At 38.6% G+C, this 24,456-nt stretch overlaps 1 protein-coding gene across 1 annotated transcript in view; it reads right to left on the bottom strand.

The window, feature by feature from the left end:
* LOC127641177 (metabotropic glutamate receptor 7-like) overlaps positions 1-24,456 on the bottom strand; it is a 258,371-nt gene that overhangs the window by 71,317 nt on the left and 162,598 nt on the right. The window contains exons 6-7 of the mRNA XM_052123989.1: positions 18,435-18,635; positions 13,575-13,714 (exon numbers count right to left, since the gene is read on the bottom strand). Of these exons, the coding sequence (XP_051979949.1) occupies positions 13,575-13,714; positions 18,435-18,635 (341 nt within the window). The remainder of the gene's footprint in view (positions 1-13,574; positions 13,715-18,434; positions 18,636-24,456) is intronic.

Here is a 24,456-nt window from a genome sequence, read left to right as displayed (position 1 = left end):
AAATTATATATATATATATATATATATATATATATATATACACACTATACATATATATACACACACACACACACACACACACACACAGTATATACACACACATATTCCTGGTATAGGCTCCAGTACCTTCGCGAGCTTACAATAGGATAAGTGGGAATAAATTAATGTGTATGTTATTGGTTGAAAAAAAAACCCTAATGATCGTGATCGGAGATCACTGAAACACTTGAAGTCACATTGTAAAAAATCGACAGTAGAACTCACGGCTATGTTTAATAATGAAAGTAAGAGCATTTCCACAAGAAAGCCAATTGTTAGTGAGGCTAATCGGAAAAAAACAACTTCAATTTGCTAGGGAACATAAAGATTGGACTGGAAAATGTTCATGTGGTCTGATGAGTCCAGATTTCTCAATTCCAAAGTGATCAGTGTATCAGGGTAAGAAGGGAAGTGCATGAAGTGATGCACCGGTCATGCATAGTGCCCACTGTACAAGCCACTGGAGGCTGTGTTATGATATGGTTTCTTCAATTGGTCAGGTCTAGGCTCAGCAACGTTATGCGGCAATAAAATTAAGTCAGCTGACAGCCTGAATGTACTGAATGACTGGATTATCACATAGGGATTTTTTCTTCCCTGACAGCACGGGCATATTCCAAGACAACAATGCCAAGATTCATCAGGGTAAAATTGTGAAAGAGTGAAATCATTTTAACACATGAATTGCCCACCACAGAGTCTTGACCTTAACCCTATTGAAAGTCTTTGGGATGTGCTGAAGATGACTTAATGGAGTGGTTTGACACTCCTGTCATCAATACAAGGCCAAAAATGAACGCAACTCTGGACAGAAATAAATGTTGTGACGTTGCATAAGATTGTCAAAACAATGCCACATAGAGTGCTTGCTGCAATCAAAGCTAAAGGTTGTCGAACAAAATATTAGAGTATGCAACTTTTGTTTTTGTCCTGGTAGTGTATGTTATTAAGTGAAAAGAAAGAGACCATGGAGTCTCCAGAAACAGCTGAATTCAACCTCCAATTTGCAGTTTTTTGGTGTTTATATAATGAAAATGGCCAACTGACTAAATATCATCCTGCTTATTACAAGATTACTTTCCAAATATATAAATAAATGGACATGACATATTGTTCTGAGTGAAAATAACATTATTGTGTGAGAAGAAATAGACTGTGAAGTCTCCAGAAACAGCTGAATTCAACCTCCGCTTTGCGTTGGAGTTCTGTTGTTTATATTGCAGAAATTACCATCTGACTGCTTATTACAAGATTATTTGTCAAATAAATCATTTGAAATGACATATATAAAGTACATTATTATGTGAGAAGTCTGTGGAGTCTCCAGAAATCGCTGAATTCAATCTCAGGTTTGCGCCTGAGCAAAGATGACTGACTGACTGCTCATTATCCAACTTATTACATGACTACTTGCCAAATAAAGAAATAAATGGAATTCACAGAGTGATACTAGTGAACGTAGGAAAGATGACTTACAATATCCAGATTAAATAAAATATCACTTTATCCACAGATGTGCAGTCAACTGGAGTTGAGTATTCCAAAGAATGGTGTAATAATTTTGTATAATACCCACTAAACTATAATAGGTTGCTGTCCCAGGCAACAGATTTACTAGCTAGGCATACATGCGTGTCACTCATATCACTCTGTGGTCTCTTTCTTTTCAAATAATAAATCATTTAAACTAAAATTATACATTTATGTATTCACTTAATTTGGTAAGTAACCGTGTACTGAGTGGAATAATGTATAGGCAGCCAGTCATTATCTTGAAATAAACCCCACTAGGGTCCTGATCACCCTGTCAAGTTTTATTTTTTGATAATGAACAGCTCCCTGTACATTATCCGTAACCTATTAGTAGCATCCATTATTCTAATTTCTACATCACCAAATCTATTTTACTTCATCACACAATACAATACACTTACATTTATTGTGTGTAGTGACTCTACACAATAGAGGTTTCAGAGTGTTCTGCAAGGTGCCAAGCAGTCTCGCTAGTTGCTTAGAAACCAAGAATTAAAGCTCTCTCTCTCTCTCTCTCTCTCTCGCTCTCTCTCTCGCTTGCTTTCTCTTGGTCCCCACTCATCCACTGCATGCACAAATGCTTCCACTATGGCACATTTGTGGTCAAGCTGTTCAAATTTGACTTTGTAAAATTCTGAAAACTTGAGATGAAAGTTTCTTGGTGCATATGGGCCAAGTAAATGTAAAGACAGTATTAGACAGAGGTGAAACAATAATTAGCTTGATGTCTGCTCCCCACCCAAAGCCATTTTCCGACCAGCCTTCATGGCGCAGTTCATAATTTGGACTTTATGAGCCACCATATTATGTCCTATTGCTCGTAATTAAACACAGTGTGGAAATCCTAATGAGATGTACAGCTCTGTTGCTATGGATACTGGGCAAGATCTATCTCCTTAGCTTTCAGTGTGGTTTCTTCAATTCTTCCTCACTTCAGATCACATCCTCCTCTTCAACACATTCAGCAAGGAGACACAGATTTGTTCATGGTGGTTGGGTTCCTTCGCAACGCATTCCCTAGGAGTGTAGAAAGTGTCCAAGTGGTGTCGACAATGCTTATTACGTTAACTTGTTAGGCACATAGTTGATGTCTTTTCCAACCATGTTAAGCCTAAACGGTATCTTTTAATCCTTCATAAAAATACAAAGCATTAAAAGTTTAAATCTAAGATAATCCAAACAAAGAGTGAATTAGACCATTCAAATATGTATTGACATTCCCACACCTGTGGTGTAATTTCCACCACTCCAGATGTTTTTGCCATCGACATTAATTACAGACTCATCTATATTTGTGTTGCAAAACATATGTTGGACTAATAAATTCCTCTGTTGTGTGATTATGAAGTTATATGGTCTTTTGCTTGCCACACAGTGCTTTCTCAACATTGCCTTGTCATCAGTTTGCATCCCATATTTGATATGACACTCTGTATACAGCCAGTGCTTCCTCTAGTGAGTGTTTGCTTCGATAATTAACTATTGTTGAGGAAAACCCCTCTTTTAGCAGGTCCCTCGGCTCACGGGTGCCATTGAATGAACACGCTGAACACATTAGCGCAAACAGCATGATTGGAGGGGCATATTTAACAATGAATAAAATTAAGGAGGGACGTTAATGTATTCTGTTGGTTCAAACTGGAATTAACATCTTACATTCATACTCTGTTCATGATGTTTTAGGTTTTGAATGCTTGAGGCATGTCTGCAATATGTTTTTTTGTTTAAATACTAAATGTAGATGTTGTTGTTATTATTATTATTTATTACATACAAGTTCATAAGACCTCTAGCCATGTGAAGGCTTTTTTAATAATTCTTGTGAATTATGAGGCAAGTAGATTATTCTGTATGACAAAAATCTTATATTGCTGTATGAGTATTTTTAATATCATTATACTGTAAATCATGATAAAGTTATTTGACATAACAGCGTAGTTATGAGTGGATGTGAGGGCGTGGTCGAGCGCCCGTCTGGCGAGAGAGAGAGTGGTAAGGAGTTCCACCTGAAATGAATTCCTACTAATTATTGTTTCCATGTTCGAGTGACGGGGGGATAAAAGCAGCCCAGTCTTCAGAGAGAGGAGAGGGAGACAGACCAGAGTCTTTGTGTCTGTTCCCAGAGAGAGAGATTTGTTTGAGTGATGCTGAAAAGCAGTCTTGTTTTCGAGTGAAGCTGAAAAGCGGACTTTTATTTGAGTGAAGCTGAAAAACGCTTTGTTTATTTTTTAATAAAACAGACTCATGTGAACTGTGGAAACCGGCTCCAGCTTCCTCCTTTATCTGCCCAACATGAACCTTTATTACACTGGTGTTGAAACCCGGGATAATGTGGAAGGGTACGCTGCTATGGAGTAATCTCCGCTGCTGGAGTAAGTTTTCCGATCCCTCGCAAGTATCCACAAGGCTCAACACCCAGCCCTCATGGATCTGCGGGCGAAGCAGCAGCAACGCTTTGAGCAGCGAATGCCCATGTGATGCTGGCTGCAGGTACAATGGGTAGTCCACCTCCTACAGCTGCTGACCGGGGAGGCCCAACTTGTGGCCCAACAACTCCTGGTTGACAAATTCCTGCGGTACTCCAAGCTGAAGAAAGACATCCTGCAATCGGGTCGGCCGCAGTCCCAAAGAGCATCACCAGCAGTTCCAATCCCTCACGTTTCTCTCTCCCCCAGCTCTACCTTTTCTTCCTCTCTGGTGGGGGAAGCTGCTGCCACTGGTGTGGGCATTAAGTTTGGGCCAGTCTGTTGGAGTTGCGGGGAACCAGGACACATCTGAGAACAGTTTCAGGTGATGGAGGTGGGGATGTTGATCTGAGTCCCCAACACTCCACAGGCTGCCTCCGATCGAGCCGAGACATATCAAATACCTATGAGTATTCGGGTACATGCCAAGCCTTGGTGGATTCAGCTTTTAACCACACCTCCATTCATCAATGCTTGGTTCAAAATGGGGCATTGCATGCAAATAATCATGTGAGGATGAGGTATGTTTGCTCGGGGATATTTATGATTACCGTCACTATTTTATTTCAGGGTCAAATGCATAACATTAAGGCTGTGGTTAGTTTCCACGAGACGATACTCTTAAGCACACATTTGACCAAGTGAATAGCCAAAAGCAGATGTTAGAACCAAAGAGCCGTCGGTTGTTCCAGGCGGTTCAACATAGTCCGATCGTGGGTCATTTGGGACAGGGGAAAACACTAAGCCATCTTATGGCCTGTTTCTATTGGCTAGGAATTTGCAGGGATGTTAGCCGGTTGTGTGCGACATGCCGTGAATGTCAGCTGGTGAATCCATCATCCACACCAGAAGCGCCATTGCGCCCCCTTCCGTTAATCGAGGTTCCCTTTGACAGAGTTGGAATGGACCTCATTGAGCTATTAGAGTGGTCAGCACACGGGCATCTCTTTGTGTTGTTTGTGGTGGACTACACAAAGTGATACCCGGAAGCATTGTATCTTTGCAACATCTCAGCAATTAGTGTTGCGGAGTTACTCTTCAGAATAATCTCCCAAGTGGGGATTCTGAAAGAATTTGCAGTGCGAGAGGTCCCAAAAGCCTCCACATGGTTTTCCCCATTTTAATTATTAAATGGGCATAAGCCCTGTGGTGTGTACATCATGAAGGAAAATTGTGAGGAGCAAAAAAGCAAAAATGAAATTCAATACGTTCTTGACCTGAGAGCAAAACTCCACACACTCGTGCATCTATTACAGGAGGATTTGCTACAGGTGCAAGAATGTCAGTCCCGGCTGTATAACAGGGGAACTCCACTACGGGAGTTTGCACAGGGAGATAAATAACTTATATTACTGCCCACATCAAGCTCAAAATTACGAGGTCACATGACGAGTTGGGGAAGTCAACTATGAGGTAGTGCATACAGATAGGTGTGGGGCTCATCAAATTTACCACCTCAACCTAATAAAATCCTTGGCGATGGTAGTTCCAGAGAGGGAGGAGCTCGGTCCGGAAGTGGGTCTATAAGCCAATCAGTTCCCTTGTGGAGACCAACTTTCGACGTCAAAACATATGGAGGTTGCCAGATTGCAAAAACATTTCTCTGACATGTTCTTTTTGTTTGATCAACAGCAGATGAGGGGCATATTCAGAAAGCTGTTTAGAAAACATTGTTTATTAGTGTAATTCCATTAGATGCCGCTAGTATAGCAGAAATTACCAACTTCAACTTTTTAAAAACAAACCTCAAAACATTAAAAAAATATTGGATTCAACAAGTTAGTCGAAAGTGTCATAAAAGCACAACAAATTGACGAGGCCATTTAATTTTTTTTTTAATCGTACAATTACTTTTAATAACACTACAGATTAGGTTTAAGGTTTAGGGTAGGGAGGTAGGTAGGTAGGCTTTGTTGATTCAAAACTCAATAGAACATAACCTAAAAACCTCATCTGCTTGGGAGAAAATGTAACTCTCTTTTAGCGCCACACAGTGGATATTTAACCTCCGAACTGCAGCAATACTTGTCACCACAGTCACATAAAAAACTTGTGAAATGCAAAGATATTATATGAGACTCATAGCCCAATAAAGTGCAATGATAATCTCTCAAATGACAGAAGATATCCTAGCTCTGTCCCACGAGGTCAATGTAAAACGCTCATTGACTATAGGCTCTGTTCTTCCAGACTAATACAAATTTGAAACTCCAGGAAAGTGTATAATTATGCCCTATTGGTATTAGGGAAAGTAGCCAATGATAAGCTAATTAAAATAATGAAGAATGGGTGATCGGTTTTGTTTTCAAACAATGCTCCATTATATGTCATGCTTGATGTTCAATTTGTGTAAATACCTTCAATGAATTGTGTCAGGATTGAATGACGTCCCACGAGGCTACCGTGTTTTCATCTTGGATTACTGGCCTGTAATCAATCTTTTGTAACAAAGTTTGAAACTATAACAGTGACACCCAGGCTGTAGGAACAGCACATCTTAAATTGACCCACTATTCGAAGTATAAGATTTTGCAAAACAAAAATGGGCATTTCCCAATCTGTTGGCGTTTTCAAACCAGGACGGGCATTTCTCAACTAATCAATGAAAGTAGGGTATATTGATGTAGTAATCAGGTGGCGTTTCCAAACTAGGATGGGCATTTCTTAACTATCCAATGAAAGTAGGGAATCTTTATGTAGCAGTAAAATCAAGTGATTGAAAAACGCCCAAACTCGGTTTAAAAACGCTCACTCATTTGTTCTGCAGAGATACAAACCTCCTATTTTATGAAGGACTGTACACATGTAGTTTAAGTCTTTCAGGAGTTCTGGGAATGTAACATGATGCAGTGGTCTCCTGACTTGGTTATATGCCAATAAAATTCTAGTTACTGTGGATTGCACAAAGTGTTGAAAAATGACTATAAAATCTAAAAATAAAACATGATATTAACCGAAGGTTATGTGACCAGATCCAAAAGGTCAACAACTCTGGAAGCTTCTCTGACATATCATGAGCACTGGTAATGATTGGAACATTGCATAACCAAGATCGACAATTGGTTGAATAAGATCCAGACATAATTAGATATAAAAAGGGTCTCCAAGCAAAAGTTTTATGAAAACTAGGCTAATTTGTTTCTGATTTCTGCACTGACTGACTCACCTGTGACTAACGATCTAAGTAGTATTTTCAAACCTTTGAGACCAAGTGTGTTTGGATCTCGAGGCATCAAAAGTGCAATGTGCAGGGAGAAAAAGTCCATGGTAGTTTCAGATACTTCTTACATTAAGCATTCAGTGTTAAATGTTCAGAGAAATATAGCAAAATGTAGTGAGGATTATGTTTAAAATGAGAAAAACAAAATGGTATTTAGGGCAACATTTTTGTACCAGCATCAAGGAACAACGTTATGGCCGTGTGCTAAGTCTTATCCAAATTCACAAGAGCAAAAAATCTAAGTGCAATTGTTGTACCCAGCCAGCATGCAAGTGAACATGTGTTTTTGCTATATTTGAGCATATGCGCACAAATAGTGAGTGAATTCGCAAACATATTGGAAGCCTGTTGTCAGTACTGGAAAAATCTAATTGTCTTAAACATTTCTTGAAATGTCAAGTAGCCAATCCAATATAGTATATTACGATTCTGTAAGTATTGCGATTTGATGTTACAATATACACAGATGAGCCACAAAATTATGACCACTCACAGGTGAAGCAAATAACATTGATTATCTCATAACAAGTCTGCATGTCAAGGTCTGTGTAGATTAGATGGTAAGTGAACAGTCAGTTCTCATAGTCAATGTGATGAATACAGGAGAAATGTGTGGGATTAAAGACCTGAGTAACATTGACAAGGGCCAAATTGTTATAGCCAGACGACTGGGTCACAGGATCTCTGAAATGGCAAGGCTTGTGGGGTGCCCTCAGTCAGCAGTGATGAGTACCTACCAACAGTGGTCTGAGGAGGGACACACCACAAAACAGCCACAGGGTGTTGGGCACCCAAGGTTCATTGATGAGCGAGGGCAACCAAGGCTATCCTGTCTGGTCCGAACCGACAGAAGGTCTACTGTGGCTCAAGTCACCATTAATGTTTATGATGTTTACGGGAGGAATGTGTCACAATACACATTGCATTGCACCCTGCTGTGTATGGGGCTGTGTTGCAGTAGACCGGTCAGAGTGCCCATGATGACTCCTGTCCACCATTGAAAGCAGCTATAACTGGCACGAGAGCATCAGAACTAGACCTGTGGGGAAGATGACAAGCCGTTGGAGGGAATGTGATGCTCTAGCCAATTGTCTGCTGGGAAACCCTGGGTCCGGCCATTCATGTAGACATCTATGTGCACATCAATTTGACATATGACACCAACCTAAACACCCATCTTGGCAATGGTATAACCTAATAGCATTGGCCTCATTCAGCTGGATAATGCACCCTGCCACACATTGTTCAGGAATTGTTTGAGGAACATGTTAAAGAGTTCAAGTGCCCAAAGTGGCTTCCAAATTCCCTAGATCTCAATCCGATTGAGCATCTGTGGGATGTGCTGGACCAACAAATCTGATCCACGGGGGCTCATCAGTGTATTTAGCTGTATTAAACCCTTTTTTCTTCAAAATGAAATCTTAACTCAAGAACAGTTGGGTCTGACATGACATTTCTTTCACTCTGTGATACAGAAATTCTAGGTAAAGGTTTACTGCCTTTTCCTCACATATACTATACAATGAGTGTGTCAGAGGGATACCTGACATTCAAGGACACAATTACTGCAAAAAATAAATGTTCACTAACTACCGATGTCTTATGAATGGGCTGTCTTCATTTCAGTCATGACAACTCTCGGGAAGGTTTTGCATGTTATGACATATAAGATATTGGACACTGTGGACTACATTTACATTACATTTATTCATGTTACATACGCTTTTATCCAAAGCGATTTACAAATGAGACACATAAGCAATTTGTTATACAAAGTTTAACAACTTCTGCAGTATAGGACTGCCAAGTTCTCACAGTGGCTGTAGTAGTAAAGATGCTTGCACAGAAGAAAGAGACAGACAAGGATTTAATTTTTTGTACATTAAGTGCAGGTTAAGTGCAGTAGTAAGTACAATCAGTGTGGGTTGGTTAAGTGCTCATGGAACAGATGTGTTTTCAGCTGGTTCTTGAATGTTGAGAATGTAACAGTGGATTGTGTGGAGGTTGGAAGTTCATTCCACCACAGAGGAGTAGAGAAAGTGAACGATCGTGGCTAGAAAATACACAGACATAGCGAGTTAAGCATGTGAACATGCTGCTGCAAAATTAGACAAAACACAAGACATGCTGCTGCAAATATACACATTACAAACAATCCCCCAACAAAGCAGGGAAGGTGTACTAATGCATAACACAAACACAATTTCCCAATCAATTATCCATGTAGATCTATCACCAAGACTTGTGTACTGCTGCTGCTATGAAGAGCCATGTTTACTGAGCGTATGATAGCTAGGTGTGCCTTGGCATAAGGTCAAAAGGCGTAAAGCTAATGAACTAAATCTCTATGTGATCCTCTGCCTGCTTAGCTGAGTGGCTAAAACGGCTTGTGACCTAACTCATAATGTGTACCTGAACCAGAAAAGCCCAGATATTATTTTAATAATGACTTAGAATAGCCAAGTGTGGATTTATTTAATCTAATGACCTAAAATAGCAATTTGTGCCTGCCAGATTTGGCTAAGGCTTACCTTGTTAAAGAAGCACTTCTATGTAACATGTCCAAAAGGAGACCTTACCGTGCAACTGATAGAGGAAAAGCCCCAACAACCACCTACGCAAATAGAATTTTTCAGAGAAAAAACATCTATCAGAGATAAATGCAAGAGAATTGTTCACCTGATTGCATGTCAAAGACCAATCAGCCTACACTGTGCGAGCCAACTGGCTTAACATATTACATGTGAGTGAGCCAATTGGCTAACAGATAACAAGCTCAAGGAGCTATCAAGTCAAGTGGCTTGCGCCATGTGACCATCTATTTTTGTGAATTTCACCTGCTGTTGTGGACTCACCCACAGATAACACAAACACTCCCATCCACACCCAGTTGTGCATTGCCCAGACACAAAAAAATGCACTTAAATTTAGCACTCTCATTGGACAAAATTGGACAAGATGTAGCACACGGTTGAAATTAGAGGCCATAAAATTAGAGCCCTTAATACAATGTAATTTTGATTCTCAGATTATGATAAATCTATTGATTAAGAAAATATTTTTTGCAGTGCATCAACCAAAAAAAACATGATGCACAAGAGCCGTTTGTATGCACAAGCAAGCTAGCTTCCTTTTTTAAAATTCTGAGCTTTTTACAAAAATGCAAATGAAGATTGTGTAATATCATTAATTATTAATACCTCTGCAGCAAGCATAAAACACATTAGGGTTCCTTTCCGCAGCTGACAATGTGCATCCTGATGAATTCAATAACCAACTGCACATCAATTCTATTGCAAACTCCTATTTCAGAGACAGGATTAAACTCAGGCTTTTATCACAAGTCCACTAAGGAGACAGGATGAAACCAACAAAATGCTGTTTTCTCCTCCCAGCTTTCCAATAAGTGTCAATAGGTGTGAATTCAGAATCAGCATTCCCAGTAAAACTCATTGCAACAAGACCATTCATGACCATTTGTACCTAGAGGGTATCTCCCCTTAATATTGTGATTTTGCCTGCCTCAGACTGAACAGATATTAAATAAATTATAGTAAAACAATTTTTAACTAACCACTTTTAATGGCCAAAAATGCAACATTAAGCAGTGTCCAACATTTTATATGCAACCCTGTTACCAACTGATTTCATTAATTCATAAAAAAAATACAAATATGACACCCAAGAGGTGAAATCATTTTGACCTTTTCTACAGCAAGGTGGGAAGAGAAGTAAATAATTGTATTACATTTTCAGATATACATAGTTTTCAGATTTTCAGATCCTAATTTGTGCCCTATTCAGGTAAAGTGCCAAAGACAGTTTCTTTGTAAGACACCGAGGACAGACAACAAATCCTTCCGGTCCAAGTTCTGTAGGACTATTTGTGGGACTCTTTTTCTGTGTGGGGGGCTGAGAATGGGCAAATGGCATTTGCTGTTAGAGCTGTAGGCGTTCCTTAGAGACGACTCATTTGGACTCATCTGTGACTCAATGGAGGCCGAAAGATGTGAATCACGTGAATGATGACAGCATTCTCATTCTCACTTTCTCTCTCTTTCTCTCCTTTAATAATACAGAATTTCACAGGCTGAGCATGAAAAGGATTCACACAATGCAAGACAAATCCATTTACAACATTATTGAGCCCAAGAGAGAACAACAGCCTGACAAATATAAGTGCATTTGCCAAGATGCACACTTCTAGCTACAAATATAATTATTCTTTGCCTTCATTGACATAAAAAAGGGATCAAGTCTTATGAAGAATTACAGCCAGATATCAAGGAATAAAATGAGTAATACAATGTCTAATGTTGTGAGATAAATTATTTGAACCCTTGGGAATTAGCTGGATTTCTACATTAATTGGTCATAAAATGTGATCTCATCTACATCAGTCACAATTATAGACAAATGTGTGCTTAAGCCAGAAGGAATTTTACTCACAGAGTTGCTTCAGCTCAGCCATATTCTTTGGATGTCTGGTGTGAACAGCTCGCTTGAGGTCACCCCACAGTCTTTCTATTGGGTTAAGGTCTGGGCTCTGACAGGGCCACTCCAAAAGGTGGATTTTTATTTTTTTAAGCTATTCTGTAGTATGTTTAGTGTCATTATCCTGCTGCATCACCCATCTCCTGGATGAAGTAATTTTGGCTGGATGGCCACTTCTTGGGAGAGTAGCCGCATTACAAAATCATCTCCATTTATAGACAATTTGTCTAACTGTTGACAGATGAATACCTAAGCTCTTCAAGATAACTTTGTAACCCTTTCCAGCTTTATGGAAAACAACAATTTTTGTTCGTAGGTCTTCTGAGATGCATGGTCCATGTCAGCAGATGCTTTTGTGAATAGCAAACTCAAAATGTTTGACTGATTTTTACAAGTTAAAGTAGCTCCAATCTACACCTCCAATCTAATTTCATAAATTGGATGCCAGGTTTGCCAACTCCTGAAACTAATTAGCTTTCGTTGACATAACTAGACTAGGGGTTCACATACTTTTTCCAACCTACACAGTGAATTTTTGAACGATGTATTCAATATTTACAAGAACAATACAATCATTTGTGTTATTAGTTAAAACAGATTGTGTTTGTTCATTATTGCAACTCAGATGATGATCAAACCAGATTTTTAGACATACAGTATTTATACATAAATGAAGGTAATTCCAAAGAATTCACATTATTTTTCTTTCCACTGTATATAACATGATTTTGTCATTCAGAAGTCAGGCAGCCAACGCTGATATGACAATACCAAAATCTAAGGATCTTGAAGTTTGTTATTTTGTTGACATCATCTGTAATGTTCATGGACTGTCCAACATGTAACATACTTAATATTCACAAACGAAGCCTTCACCATGGTAATTAGCCAACGCTAATGCCCGCTATACAGTAGCATCACAAGCACTGAGAATGCAGCACACAATTGGAATAGGTAATGAATTGCATACTGACACATTTTGAAACACAATTGAGTGTGGAATCAAGCTTGCATAGCTTGAAGTGTTTTCTCTTGTCTCTTGTATTTTCCATTGGTTTTCTTTTTGAAAGAATCAACCGCAACACCTGTCAGACTGATGACACAGCTGAACGTGAAATATGTTACGCTCTTTTATTCAAAATCAAATCAAACTCATCTCATATTTAGGCTAAAACAATACTTAATGCCTTTTGTCACACGTATACACTAAAAAATGGGAATGAAAACCAAGCAGCATATTTTCCTGTTCGGCAAGCAGGAAGGCTTGTGATGCATCCCCAATAAAATATTTGCAGTCAATAGTATCAGGAAGCATAGACCACGTACATCAGAAGGGTAATATTATTATTGCACATATAAATAACCTGTGCTTCCCAAGGCAAGCATTTTTCATCAAAAATAATGTTTAAATCCAAGGTTCAGTCAGAGGTTATAGTCTTATGAACCCTGTGCTATTAAGATGTATCTTTTAAATGTCCCTAGCAATTATCTGGACTGAAAAATATTATGTTATACAGCTATGCCTAGATTGCTGTAAGTAGATAGAGCATTCTGAACTAACAGAATCAAAATAACTGGAAATCAGAAACTAGAAACCAATAAGTGCATTAAGTGATGATTATAAAATCCACAGATATGGGTGAAATACAGATAGTTCAATGGTGGAATCCAGTTTGGTTTACTAGTGGATGTTTTTCAGAGTTGTGAACAAGAACAATGGCCTAACATTCAAGCTCCTTATTGGCAAAGCACCAAATCCATAGAATTAAGGTTTGCTGACTAAAAAGATTATATGATAACTTCTGCAAATTACGTGTACTCACATTAAGTTGGAGAGTTTCTGTCCACTGTCCAATAACTTTATATCCTGGAGTACTATTGATGCTCATCTGGTACTGGAAAAGATCATATCGTCCTGGGGCATCACCATTCCGATTAAAAGTGACAGATGTTTCAGCACTCCCTACAATAGAAAGAAATTATTTTATGACAGAATTCTGGCTGAATGAAATTGTAACATGACATTAAATAAGCTATTGTGTATAAACTTCAGAAGAGTCTGGTGTCTGATTCACAAACAAATCACTCTTTTGAGCCAGTTCTTTTCAATAAACTCAATTTTGGTAATTTTTGACGCAAAATAAGAACCTGTTTCACTGATGGGGTAAAAGGCCGTAACTACAATGGCGATAGCAGCAAATATGTACAGTACAGAAAAAATGAAAGTTGTTCATATGACTGCTGCACATACCTACAAAAACCACCTGTTCACATTGCTGCTCTGTTTTGTAAAATAAAATCAAAGTTTGCTTAGTTATGATTGAAATAAAAACAGTGAGTGCTCCTCAGGCTAGCAGGGCAGACTGATCAAGCCTGACATTCATCTCAATCCAATTGTTTGAGAGCTCTACCTGCAGGGCTATGCACTCAGGATCACAAATCTGCCAAAATACAATCAACATTGTGGCTTCCACAATGGCAGATGAAATATCCACTCCGTTCCTCTGTTTACCAGCCTCACACTGTGGATTCTCATCACACTTATTATATTAAAGGGCATTAGGAGTCAGCGTGTATAACATGGCCACAGGCAAGACTATATGGCACTGAGAAAAGTTTATTTGAAAGATACTGCTTTAGTAAACACTGGCAGGGCTGGATACCGGGCATTTACCCAGTGCGCCGATGCACTTTGGGGCCGATCAGGGGTGGACTGGCCATGGGGAGAACCGAGCGGGCCAGTGCGATCTCCGCTTTCTGATGACACTTAGATTGAGCTTCTAGTCCACTAAGAGACTAATATACTGTATTCAATGAAACATGGGTGTTGCTTGAACTGAATATTAGTCTGAATGTCTATGGATGAGCACATCAGTGAGGGCTAAAATGTGTTAGAGTGCCACCTACATTTCAGTAAAGAAATAATATAAAATAAACAAATAAATTATTTCGATGATTTAGTAACTCCTCCTGCGGCCAGTTTAGGGTTTATTTAGTTTGCTTGCATGTTTGGAAAGGGAGCATCATGGGAAGTAGGAAGAAAAGGGTACATACAGAGCATCTTGTTCCTCTAATCTACGTACTTTGGAGAGAATGTAGGCACTGAAGATTAGAGGAGAGCTGCAGAGATAAAGAATATAACAGCATGCTAGCACTACTAAAGGAGTGGATGAGAGCCTGGAAAACACACAGAATAGTGAAAGTAACAGGCCTCTACAGGAGCTGCATTTCGGGACCTAGTGCGTGCCAGGGCAAGTTGCATTCTAACTGTCACTTCCGGAGATTCATCGTGCCTCCTCGGGGCTTTCTCGGGGCCAACAGCCAATGGCCTTTCGCATGCCGATTACCCATGGGCCAAACAATGCCAACCGGACATTGAGGCAGCTTCAATGTCAAAGGCGAAGTTTTGCCGGACCGAGTTACTGGCTCGATGGTGGGAACGCATATTGATTTTGGTCTTGCGGCTCGAGATCCGAGGCTATTGGCCCCAGCTGGCCAGTTGATAGCACTGGCTTGAACAGGCCCGATAGTGGAAAAGTGCCTAATAATGAACATGAGCCTTCTGAAATTTTTAGATATTCTTTCCTAAAATGTCCTTCTTGTGAAAAGGACCTGCTTGGAAACAACCCAAGCCACCATTACTAGTTTGAAAGCTCCATACAAATACTTGATATATATATTTAAAAACATTATATATATATATATATATATATATATATATATATATATATATATATATATATATATATATATATATATATATATATATATATTAATTCAGACAGAACGTAACAAGGTGAAATTAAACTGCTGTATGGTAAACAAACCTGAAACTACTTCATAGGTATGCAGTAATAGAAGATTAATCAACATATGTCAACCAGTAGTGGTGGCGGCGTAGTGGGCTAAAGCACATAACTGGTAATCGGAAGGTTGCTGGTTCAATCCCCACAGCCACCACCATTGTATCCTTGAGCAAGGCACTTAACTCCAGGTTGCTCCGGGGGGATTGTCCCTGTAATAAGTGCACTGTAAGTAGCTTTGGATAAAAGCGTCTGCCAAATGCATAAATGTAAATGTAACCAATCAGAATTAAGCATTGAACCATGCAGGGTGTAACATTTTACAGGGTGTAAGTAATTTTTATTTGTATAGCGCTTTTCACCGCACACACCATTTCAAAGCAGCTTTACAGAAAATTCTGCTGTAACAGAAAATGTCGAAATGTTCCAAAGTCCTCATTGTCCTCATAAATGAATAAAATGAGTAAAGAGAGGGGAGGGTGGCGAGGGTGCTTCCCACAGATATACCAGATAATATAGATGTTTTATAGATCAAGTGTATCTTACTCTGTGTATACAGCTCAAGCCTTCGTTGCTAGTTCGAAAACGTCACTTTAGAACTAGCAACAGAGGATGTGCTGCTTTTCGCATGTGTGTATGTGTGTGTGAGCAAGCGAGATTAAGGGTAGCTAGGTGCTTTCTGTTATAGCTATGTGAGTATGCTTAGGGCAAAATACATTGAAACATAAAAAGTATAATATATATATATATATATATATATATATATATATATATATATATATATATATATATATATATATATATATATATATATATATATATATATATATATACATACACACACAGTGCATGCTATTACTGTAATGAGAACATTGTATTTCACTACACCGGATGTCATGATTGGATGCATGTCTCCATGCACTTGATTTGCATGCATTGTATATGCATGCCAAAGGGGTATTTTTCTTATTGTGTAAGCTCATAGCTCAAAACTCATCAATTACAAACACTATACAGATACTGTTGTGCTTCAGTAAACAATATTAGATGTGTTGGGAACCATAAAGAAAGTAATTTGTGTTTAAATCTGATAGAATATTTGTACTCTGATGACCAGGCTTCATTTTTATTATTTTTTTTTTCTTCATGAAAAAGATTGTTCGGTTTTCTCAGTTTCAGGCTAAAAGCAGATCACAGGTTTTTCATATTGACATCCTTTGATGTCTTTACAGACGCTGGTGTAAGATTAAGTAAACTCTTGACTGCTCACTTCACAAGCACTCTCCTGAATGCATAAATGAAAGACAGCTGAAGCAATGCTATTTCTAGAATTAATTAATTTATCCATGTTTTCAGGGCACAATGTGTACGTTACCATCTATGGATTTTGTTTTAAAAGTTATAAAATGTTTCAGCTATGATAAACATTTGATCAAACACTTGCTATATACTGTATGTATTTATACTGTATACTGTATGTATATACTATGTACATGGATATGTATATGTTTTAGAAATTTACTTTTTTTTTTTAGAAACTTTCAATGCATTCAGATTGTATGTGAAGTAATGTCTATGCCAGAGTGCAGGAAAGGAGACTCCGGCCGATAGTTGAAACTCAGATTGAGGAGGAACAATGTGGATTCCGTCATGACCGTGGAACAGTGGACCAGCTTTTCACCCTTTCACAGATAATTAAGGGGACATGGGAGTTTGCCAATCCAGTCTACAAGTGTTTTGTGGACTTGGAAAAGACCTACAACCTTGTTCCCTGCTGCAGACCATTCGGTCTCTTCAGACGCGGAGCGAGAGCAGTGTCCGCATACTCGGCATGAAGTCAAGCTCATTCAATGTGAGTGTTAGAGCTGAGGTTGTGCCTTGTCTCCACTCCTGTTTGTGATTTTCATGGATAGGATATTGAGTCACAGCTGAGGTCAGGAGGGCATTCTATGTGGGGACCAGAAGGTGATGTCTCTGCTTCTTGAGGATCATGTTGTCCTTTTGGCACCATCACAATGATGCCTCCAGCATGTGCTGGAATGGTTTGCAGCTGAGTGTGAAGCGGTTGCAATAATATGGTTGCTGTACTGGACTGTAGTGGTGAAGGGGAGCTGAGCCATAAGATAAAGCTCTCTATTTACTGGCCGGTCTACATTCCTACCCTCAACTGTGGTCATGAACTCTGGTAATGACCGAAAGAATAAGATCACAGATACAAGCGGCTGAAATTAGTTTTCTTCGCAGGGTGGCGGGACTCACACTCTGTGATACGGTGAGGAGTTTGCCCATCCGAGAGGAACTCAGAGTAGAGAGTAGAGCCGCGACTCATCCACATTTAGAGGAGGCAGTTGAAGTGCTTCGGGCATCTGGTAAGGATGCCCCCTGAGCACCTCCTGTTGGAGGTGATCCAGGCATGGCAAACTAGGACGAGACCTCGAGGTCGGCCCAGGACCTACTGGAGAGAAAATATCTCCCAGTTGGCTTAGGAGCAGATGGAGATCCCACAGGTTGAGCTGGAGGAAGTTGCAGAGGACTGGGCCTCTCTGCTATCCCTATTACCACCGTGACCCTAATGGACTAAGCGGTAAAAAACATTCTGGAATTCTGTGGGATTTTTCAAATTTTTGATTGTCTGCTGTGTGAAAACTGTAAGTCTGATCAGTAATATAACACATAGCACACCAAGTCAAAACAGTCTGAAGGTCTGTACCAAATTTGGTGGATGTAGCTTGAAAGCTCTAATAAGAGTTAGGGCTAACTCTAAGTATGAGCACTAGTAACAGTGATGCTCATCTTAGCAAACATATTGAAAACATTTCTAACACTGTGAGCATTAATGCAACCTCAGGCTTGTGTCTCTGCAGGCTTAGGTTGACTCACCGTTGAAGCTGACTGAGCGAATGTACTTTAAGAGCTTCTTGCCACCAGCCAACTCCATCTCAGGACACACGCTTGACTGGTCGGGACACAGGTCCTTCTGCATGTTGTGCAGGGCATGGGCCATGGCGTACACCGCATCGATCACAAACTGAACCTTCCCTTCCTGCTCGTATTTGGAGTCTGTACCTATTCGTTCTTGCCCTGGAAGATTGGCAACAAAAAAAACAAAAACTCAATAACATGAGAAATTTTAGACAGTTCAAGGAAAAGAGAATGTTCCTGACTAATGTCATCTCAAAACCTTATTACTGTTTTTCAATCTGTGAAACACAAATAGGAGATGTTAGGCAGAATATCAGCCAAAGTCACCATTCAAGTTCATTGCATCGCTTATCCATACAATGAAAGTAAATGGTAACTGAGACATTAATTATGTCTTACATTTTTGTGCTCCACAGAAGAATGTCATACACCGTCCACACATGGCGCGTCCTTTGACACAATGTGACAACTATTTTGTGGTGACAAATAACAGCATATATGAAGCATCATGCAAAAACAAAAGTTATCAGGTACCGATGTCATTCTGTGGCCCGTTTATACCTGCTGGGATGTACCCCTGGGAGGGGTACTTTTGAAATGTATTCCACTACAGATTACTGAATACATGCTGTAAAATGTAATTTGTAATGTATTCCGCTAGATTACTAAAGGTCAGTAACAAAAAGTACTTTGGATTACTTCTTCAGTACTGGTAGATTTTTCACTTGTTTTGACTATAAAAACTCTGCCAGTACAGTAAGACAAAATAATGCATCCCAGTGTCATGCAATATTCAGTCTCCACATGAAATCAAGTCCCTCTTGGGTAGGCATTTGTAATGCCAGATCAGAAGTGTCTGTAACTAAATAATATTATAGCTGATGATTTAAATACAATCCATAAATGCAGTATTACCATATCCATTTGCCATATAGCACAAAATTCAACATTTTGATATGTGTGAAGTACTTGTGCTGAATTTGTTAGTTTAGTAGGATAATTGTTTTGACTTTCTGTATAGCCCATCTGAAGGGGGAGCCCACAAGGTTATCAAAGTATAGCATAACACAGCAGTCCCATAGACATTCTACTGGAGAGGAGGCAAGAAGCCGATGTTTTTGAATGGCTATCTATGGAAGAGATGCTTCAGTGTGTTGAATAAACTGCTTTTGTGTGGAAACAGTTCATCACTTAATGAATTGACCGCCTGTCTGCTAATCTTTAACATGTTTTACAATAAACAATCCTTTTGGAGTGAACTATGTGTGGAATTTACTATGATAAAATAGCTGTTTTATGAGAGAAGTCAGACAATTTTGTGAAAGGTAGTTGTCAGGTTACGGCTCTCCCCATTCATTTGTAAGGTATAAGCAAACGGTAACTTACTGTCATAACAAGCTAGCTGACCGTTACGCTCTCACCTATGGTAAAAGCGCAGTGGTTGTTATCTCAGTATAGTAGATCATTAATTTTAGCATAGCAGGCTAATCGGTTAGCATCAACACAGGCTTATTCTCAACTCAAATTAATTTGTTAGAGATGGAGAACTCGTAAGATATTTTACGACTTGGTTTGTATGAAAACTTACGACTTTTGATTTCCATTGAGACCAACCAATCAACAAACAGCATTTGAAATCAATACAATTCAGGCATTACATTTTAGCTTGGCTCCTATCCAACACTTTTACGTAAGAAAATGTCTGTCAACAATTTTGCTGACTAATTCCTTATATTTATGCAATACAAATGAATGAGGTATGTCAATATCCTGTAATACATTTCGTTCGTCTCATTCCAAACCCCAATTTATTCTTTGTTCTGTTGTACACAAAAGTTACTATCCTATTAAAATCATGGTTAGGTTTAAAATTTTGTAGTCGTCCATTTTATTTTTTTTATGATTTCACCATCTCGTACTGTTATTACATCTTGAGAATGGGTTAGTTGGCATGCTCTCTGGAAACACAAATATAAACATTTAATTTGACCATTTGTTGCTTTGGATATCATGTAATGCATATGTAGCTTTCACAAAATGTATTGATGTGTTTTCATGATTAAGACATCAAGAGCATTAATCAGGTCTATAACTAGTAACAATAGTCTCCTCTTTTAACTCAGATGTTTCAGTTACCAGCAGAAAGATGTGACAGTTCTATTAAGCTCTGCTATTCCTCGACCCTTACTTGGAAATTATCACGGGACATAAATGGAGTTTGCACAATATTCTTTGCGATTTCTCTCCAATTAGCTCCGCTGTCTTCCTGATCTGACACTAACCCTCAAACGCCAGTCCTGGTTCCTTAGGGAATCTTTTAAATCCTATCTTCCCACAAAAGCTGTTTTTATTAAACACACTTCTGCCGGTTTAATCGCAGGATTTTTCTGTAACTCAATGTCCGCCAACTATGGCAAACTCAAAGACGTGTATTTTTATGACAGCTTAATCATAAATGGCTCTGGCTAGATGAAGACGTAATAGCTAACTCTAATAGTGCCTGACAGAACAGGAAAGCTAGCTTGGAAAAATATCAGCCCATCCAAAGGCAACGTCATCAGACCTTTTCAGTAAGCTTGAAATATGCCATCTGGGACAACACTGAGTGATTCTCATTATTTAGATGATATTTACATGCAGAATGATTGATTGACAACTTTAGGAAGGAAACACCTCCTTATTTTTAAAGGAAAAATATAGCAACTTAAACCTATTTGTTTAAATACCCACATATACCTGTTTAAACATGACTGCTCCTCTAAGTTCAACTTTAATCATATCATTAAATTTGCTGATGATACGACAGTAGTGGGAGACTTTTGGGTAGACAATTGTCATTTTTTTACATAGTTCGTTTACAACACGTCTCTTCGTTTGAAGACTAGATTATCAAAATGAAAATTTGACAGATGCCAAACATTTTTAAAGTGTCTTACGCTATGAACATCACATTAAGACAAATTAACTTTTAAAATATTCGTACGTCTCGAGATGGGTTCCATTTCGACTGTGCATTTTATTCCATTGTTCGTCTATATTTAAAAATGAACATGTTTGACCACTGTGCCTTGAGCCATTTTATTTCAGTGTCATACGCCATAACTTTTACATTGCTGTTTAAGTTAAAAGTAGTACATTCTTTAAATGCATTTCTAGAACCCTCTGTTATATTCCGCTCTGTTCCTCTCTGATTAGCCGTTTTAAACTCAAGAGTGCATCTTGTGTGTACGCCCCTAAGGGTGTGCTGACACAATGCACAAAGAAAACAGACAATTTAGGTTCACTGTGGAAGGGATAATTAAGAGATCTGGGCCCACTGCGGTGCCAGCCCGCGGCAACCCTAAACACAATCCTTCATTCTAAAACAAATCTATACTGCCATATATGAACACCAAGATGTGAAGTGTGCAAACGGACAGTCTCAGTTTCTAGCACTCCTCTCAAAACATTTCGTTTGATCTCCAAAATACCGGTTAGGCATTTCATAGCATAATTCTGCTAAGTGAGGAATATGAAAGTTATAAAAAAGGAAAAACAACAAATGACACACAACTTGACTACTGCTGCCCCCAAATTAAGGCATTTTACCTTTTTCATAAAACTATATGCTTAAGTGGTGTTTTTAAATATTTCAGTAACCACACAAGTTATTAGTTAGTCAGAATGTGTGTGTTTTTTTTTTTTTTGCCAAACAGATACTAGCAAACAGAAATCCTGCTACCATTTTGCAACAGCAGTATTGCATGCTGTCACTATCGGTAATGGGTCGTGCTTCTACAAAACATGGCAAGTACTTTATGATAGATTTACATCACTCATATACATGGTGCTGTTTTGTTTAAACATCATTTAGATGATCAACATCTAGCTAAATATGCTAACTAATTGTGCCAAATGACAATTTGTTATCCAACCTCAACTGATTAAAACTTGAAGAAAATCTCTATGAAAGATATTCTTATAACCTGTTGAAATGCTCTCTAGAATGAGAAAGTCCCTTTACCCAATAACACTGCAACACCTTTACCCTGCAACAAACTAGCATGTAGAAAATCATGGGCCATGGCTTTGACGTCAACCTTGTCTATTGGCCATTAAAATATACAGGATATAGCATATATATATGAGCTGGATTTTCCAGCAGGGTTTTAATAAGTAAACCCCACCTGAAAGCCATTATATAATTTGTACCTAAAACAGGTAATAGTCAAGCATCGTGATAGTCAGAACTTTATACAAATCAAGAGATGCTTTGATTTTTGGATGGATGGAAGAAAGTAGGGTGTTTTTTTTGCCTCAGATACACAAGGAAATGGCTGTCACTCTCATTATTATCAAGCTGTAATTCTGTAAAAACCGACAATGTAAATGGAAACGATGCTAGAGCATGTGCTACTCAGATAAACACAGCATGTAATTATAATGAATAGATGTCTGTGGGCTGATTGGCGCCTGCTGAAAGAGGTCAAAAAAAGCAAAAGAACTAATCATGCTGTCCCCGTTTGCTCAGAACAGAACATCCCACGCATGACCAGTTTGTTTGTTATGGATACAACACTCTAACTCTCACAAAAAGAATGCAGAGTTGAAACATATCTAATATGACAATCAATCAATCAGGGGTACATTTCCCAAAAGCATCTTTAGCCAACTATGGTCGCAAGTCCCATCGTTACCAACATAGTTCAACGATTTGGTGTTTCCTGAAACACCAGTTCCTAGTTCCGAAACTAAGTTCCAACGAACATTTGCAAAAGTTGTGTGATTGGAACTACAGCTCTCCACCTGTGGTTAGAGACATAGTTCCTTGTTAGTTTGCTGTGTGAATATAATTTCACTTTGCTGAGGCTTCTATCTTTTATTCCATATATATGTATGTATGTATGTATGTATGTATGTATGTATATATATATATATATATATATATATATATATCCTTCTGTCAAGTCTTTACCCCTTTGCAAGAACTTCAGAAAACTGCTTATTCTAGGGTTTTGCAGAAAGTGCACTTCTGAAATGTCATGTAAACATGAAAGTAGACATTTCAATGATTTTAGACTGTACAGAGAAAAAACTTCAACATATATGGCTTCTGTCGCAGAGCACGGCTGATGTGCCATGTTAACGCATTAGTTGAAGTGTGCGCATGTGTGTATGTGCTCAAGTGCATCGGGGGAACCCCAAAGTCTGAGGTAAAGGGAAACACTATTGCAAAGCAATGTATCTGACACATCTATAGTGCACACAGCTTTCAGTACATGTAAATAAGCTACTGTAATTTGATTTCCTCAGAAGTTATCATTCCACCCCCTACGTAACATTATTAATGACAGTTCTATATTGATGAACCAAAGTGATTTGAAAGATTTGCAACATGGTTACTACGGTTTCAGGTAATAGTTGTGACAAGAATCCGGTTCTAAAACCATATTATTTTGACTTTAACCGATATCCAAATAGCTATTTAGGCACTACATTGCTTTAGCAAACTCACATTCAGGTCTGAACATGGGCAATAGTGTGCATACTTATGATCCAATCAGTTCCCAATGGACAAAATCAAGTCTTGCTCTACATTCTACAGAGACTGCTGAGCAGTATGGTGCTGCTTGTCTACAACAGTGACATAACATTGTATAAACAGTGTAAGGTAACATAAAACCCTTTAGGCATAGTGTTCAGGCATATCTCCCATCATCCACCTGGTTGCTTATCTGTGGTCATCAGTTAGTATATGCTCAACTTCACATTCAATGCTAAATCAGCAGGAAGCTGTTGAATTATGTATTTGTTACAGTGCCATTTTACATATACATGCTATTTAGTGGTTGACCAATATTTTTCAATGGCCAGTGCCAATATCTGTAGAGCAGAAAGGCCGATTTTTATATATTTATATTAATATATAAATATTCAGTATATATATCTACCTGTAAATCCAGTTTTACTGGAAATATTTAACATTGTGGAAGTTGATTGC

Source organism: Xyrauchen texanus, chromosome 50 (genome assembly GCF_025860055.1).
Source record: "Xyrauchen texanus isolate HMW12.3.18 chromosome 50, RBS_HiC_50CHRs, whole genome shotgun sequence".
In the NCBI taxonomy this organism is placed as follows: Eukaryota; Metazoa; Chordata; class Actinopteri; order Cypriniformes; family Catostomidae; genus Xyrauchen; species Xyrauchen texanus.
Note: the sequence above shows the minus strand (reverse complement) of the source record. Positions and strands in the feature narration are given on the sequence as shown.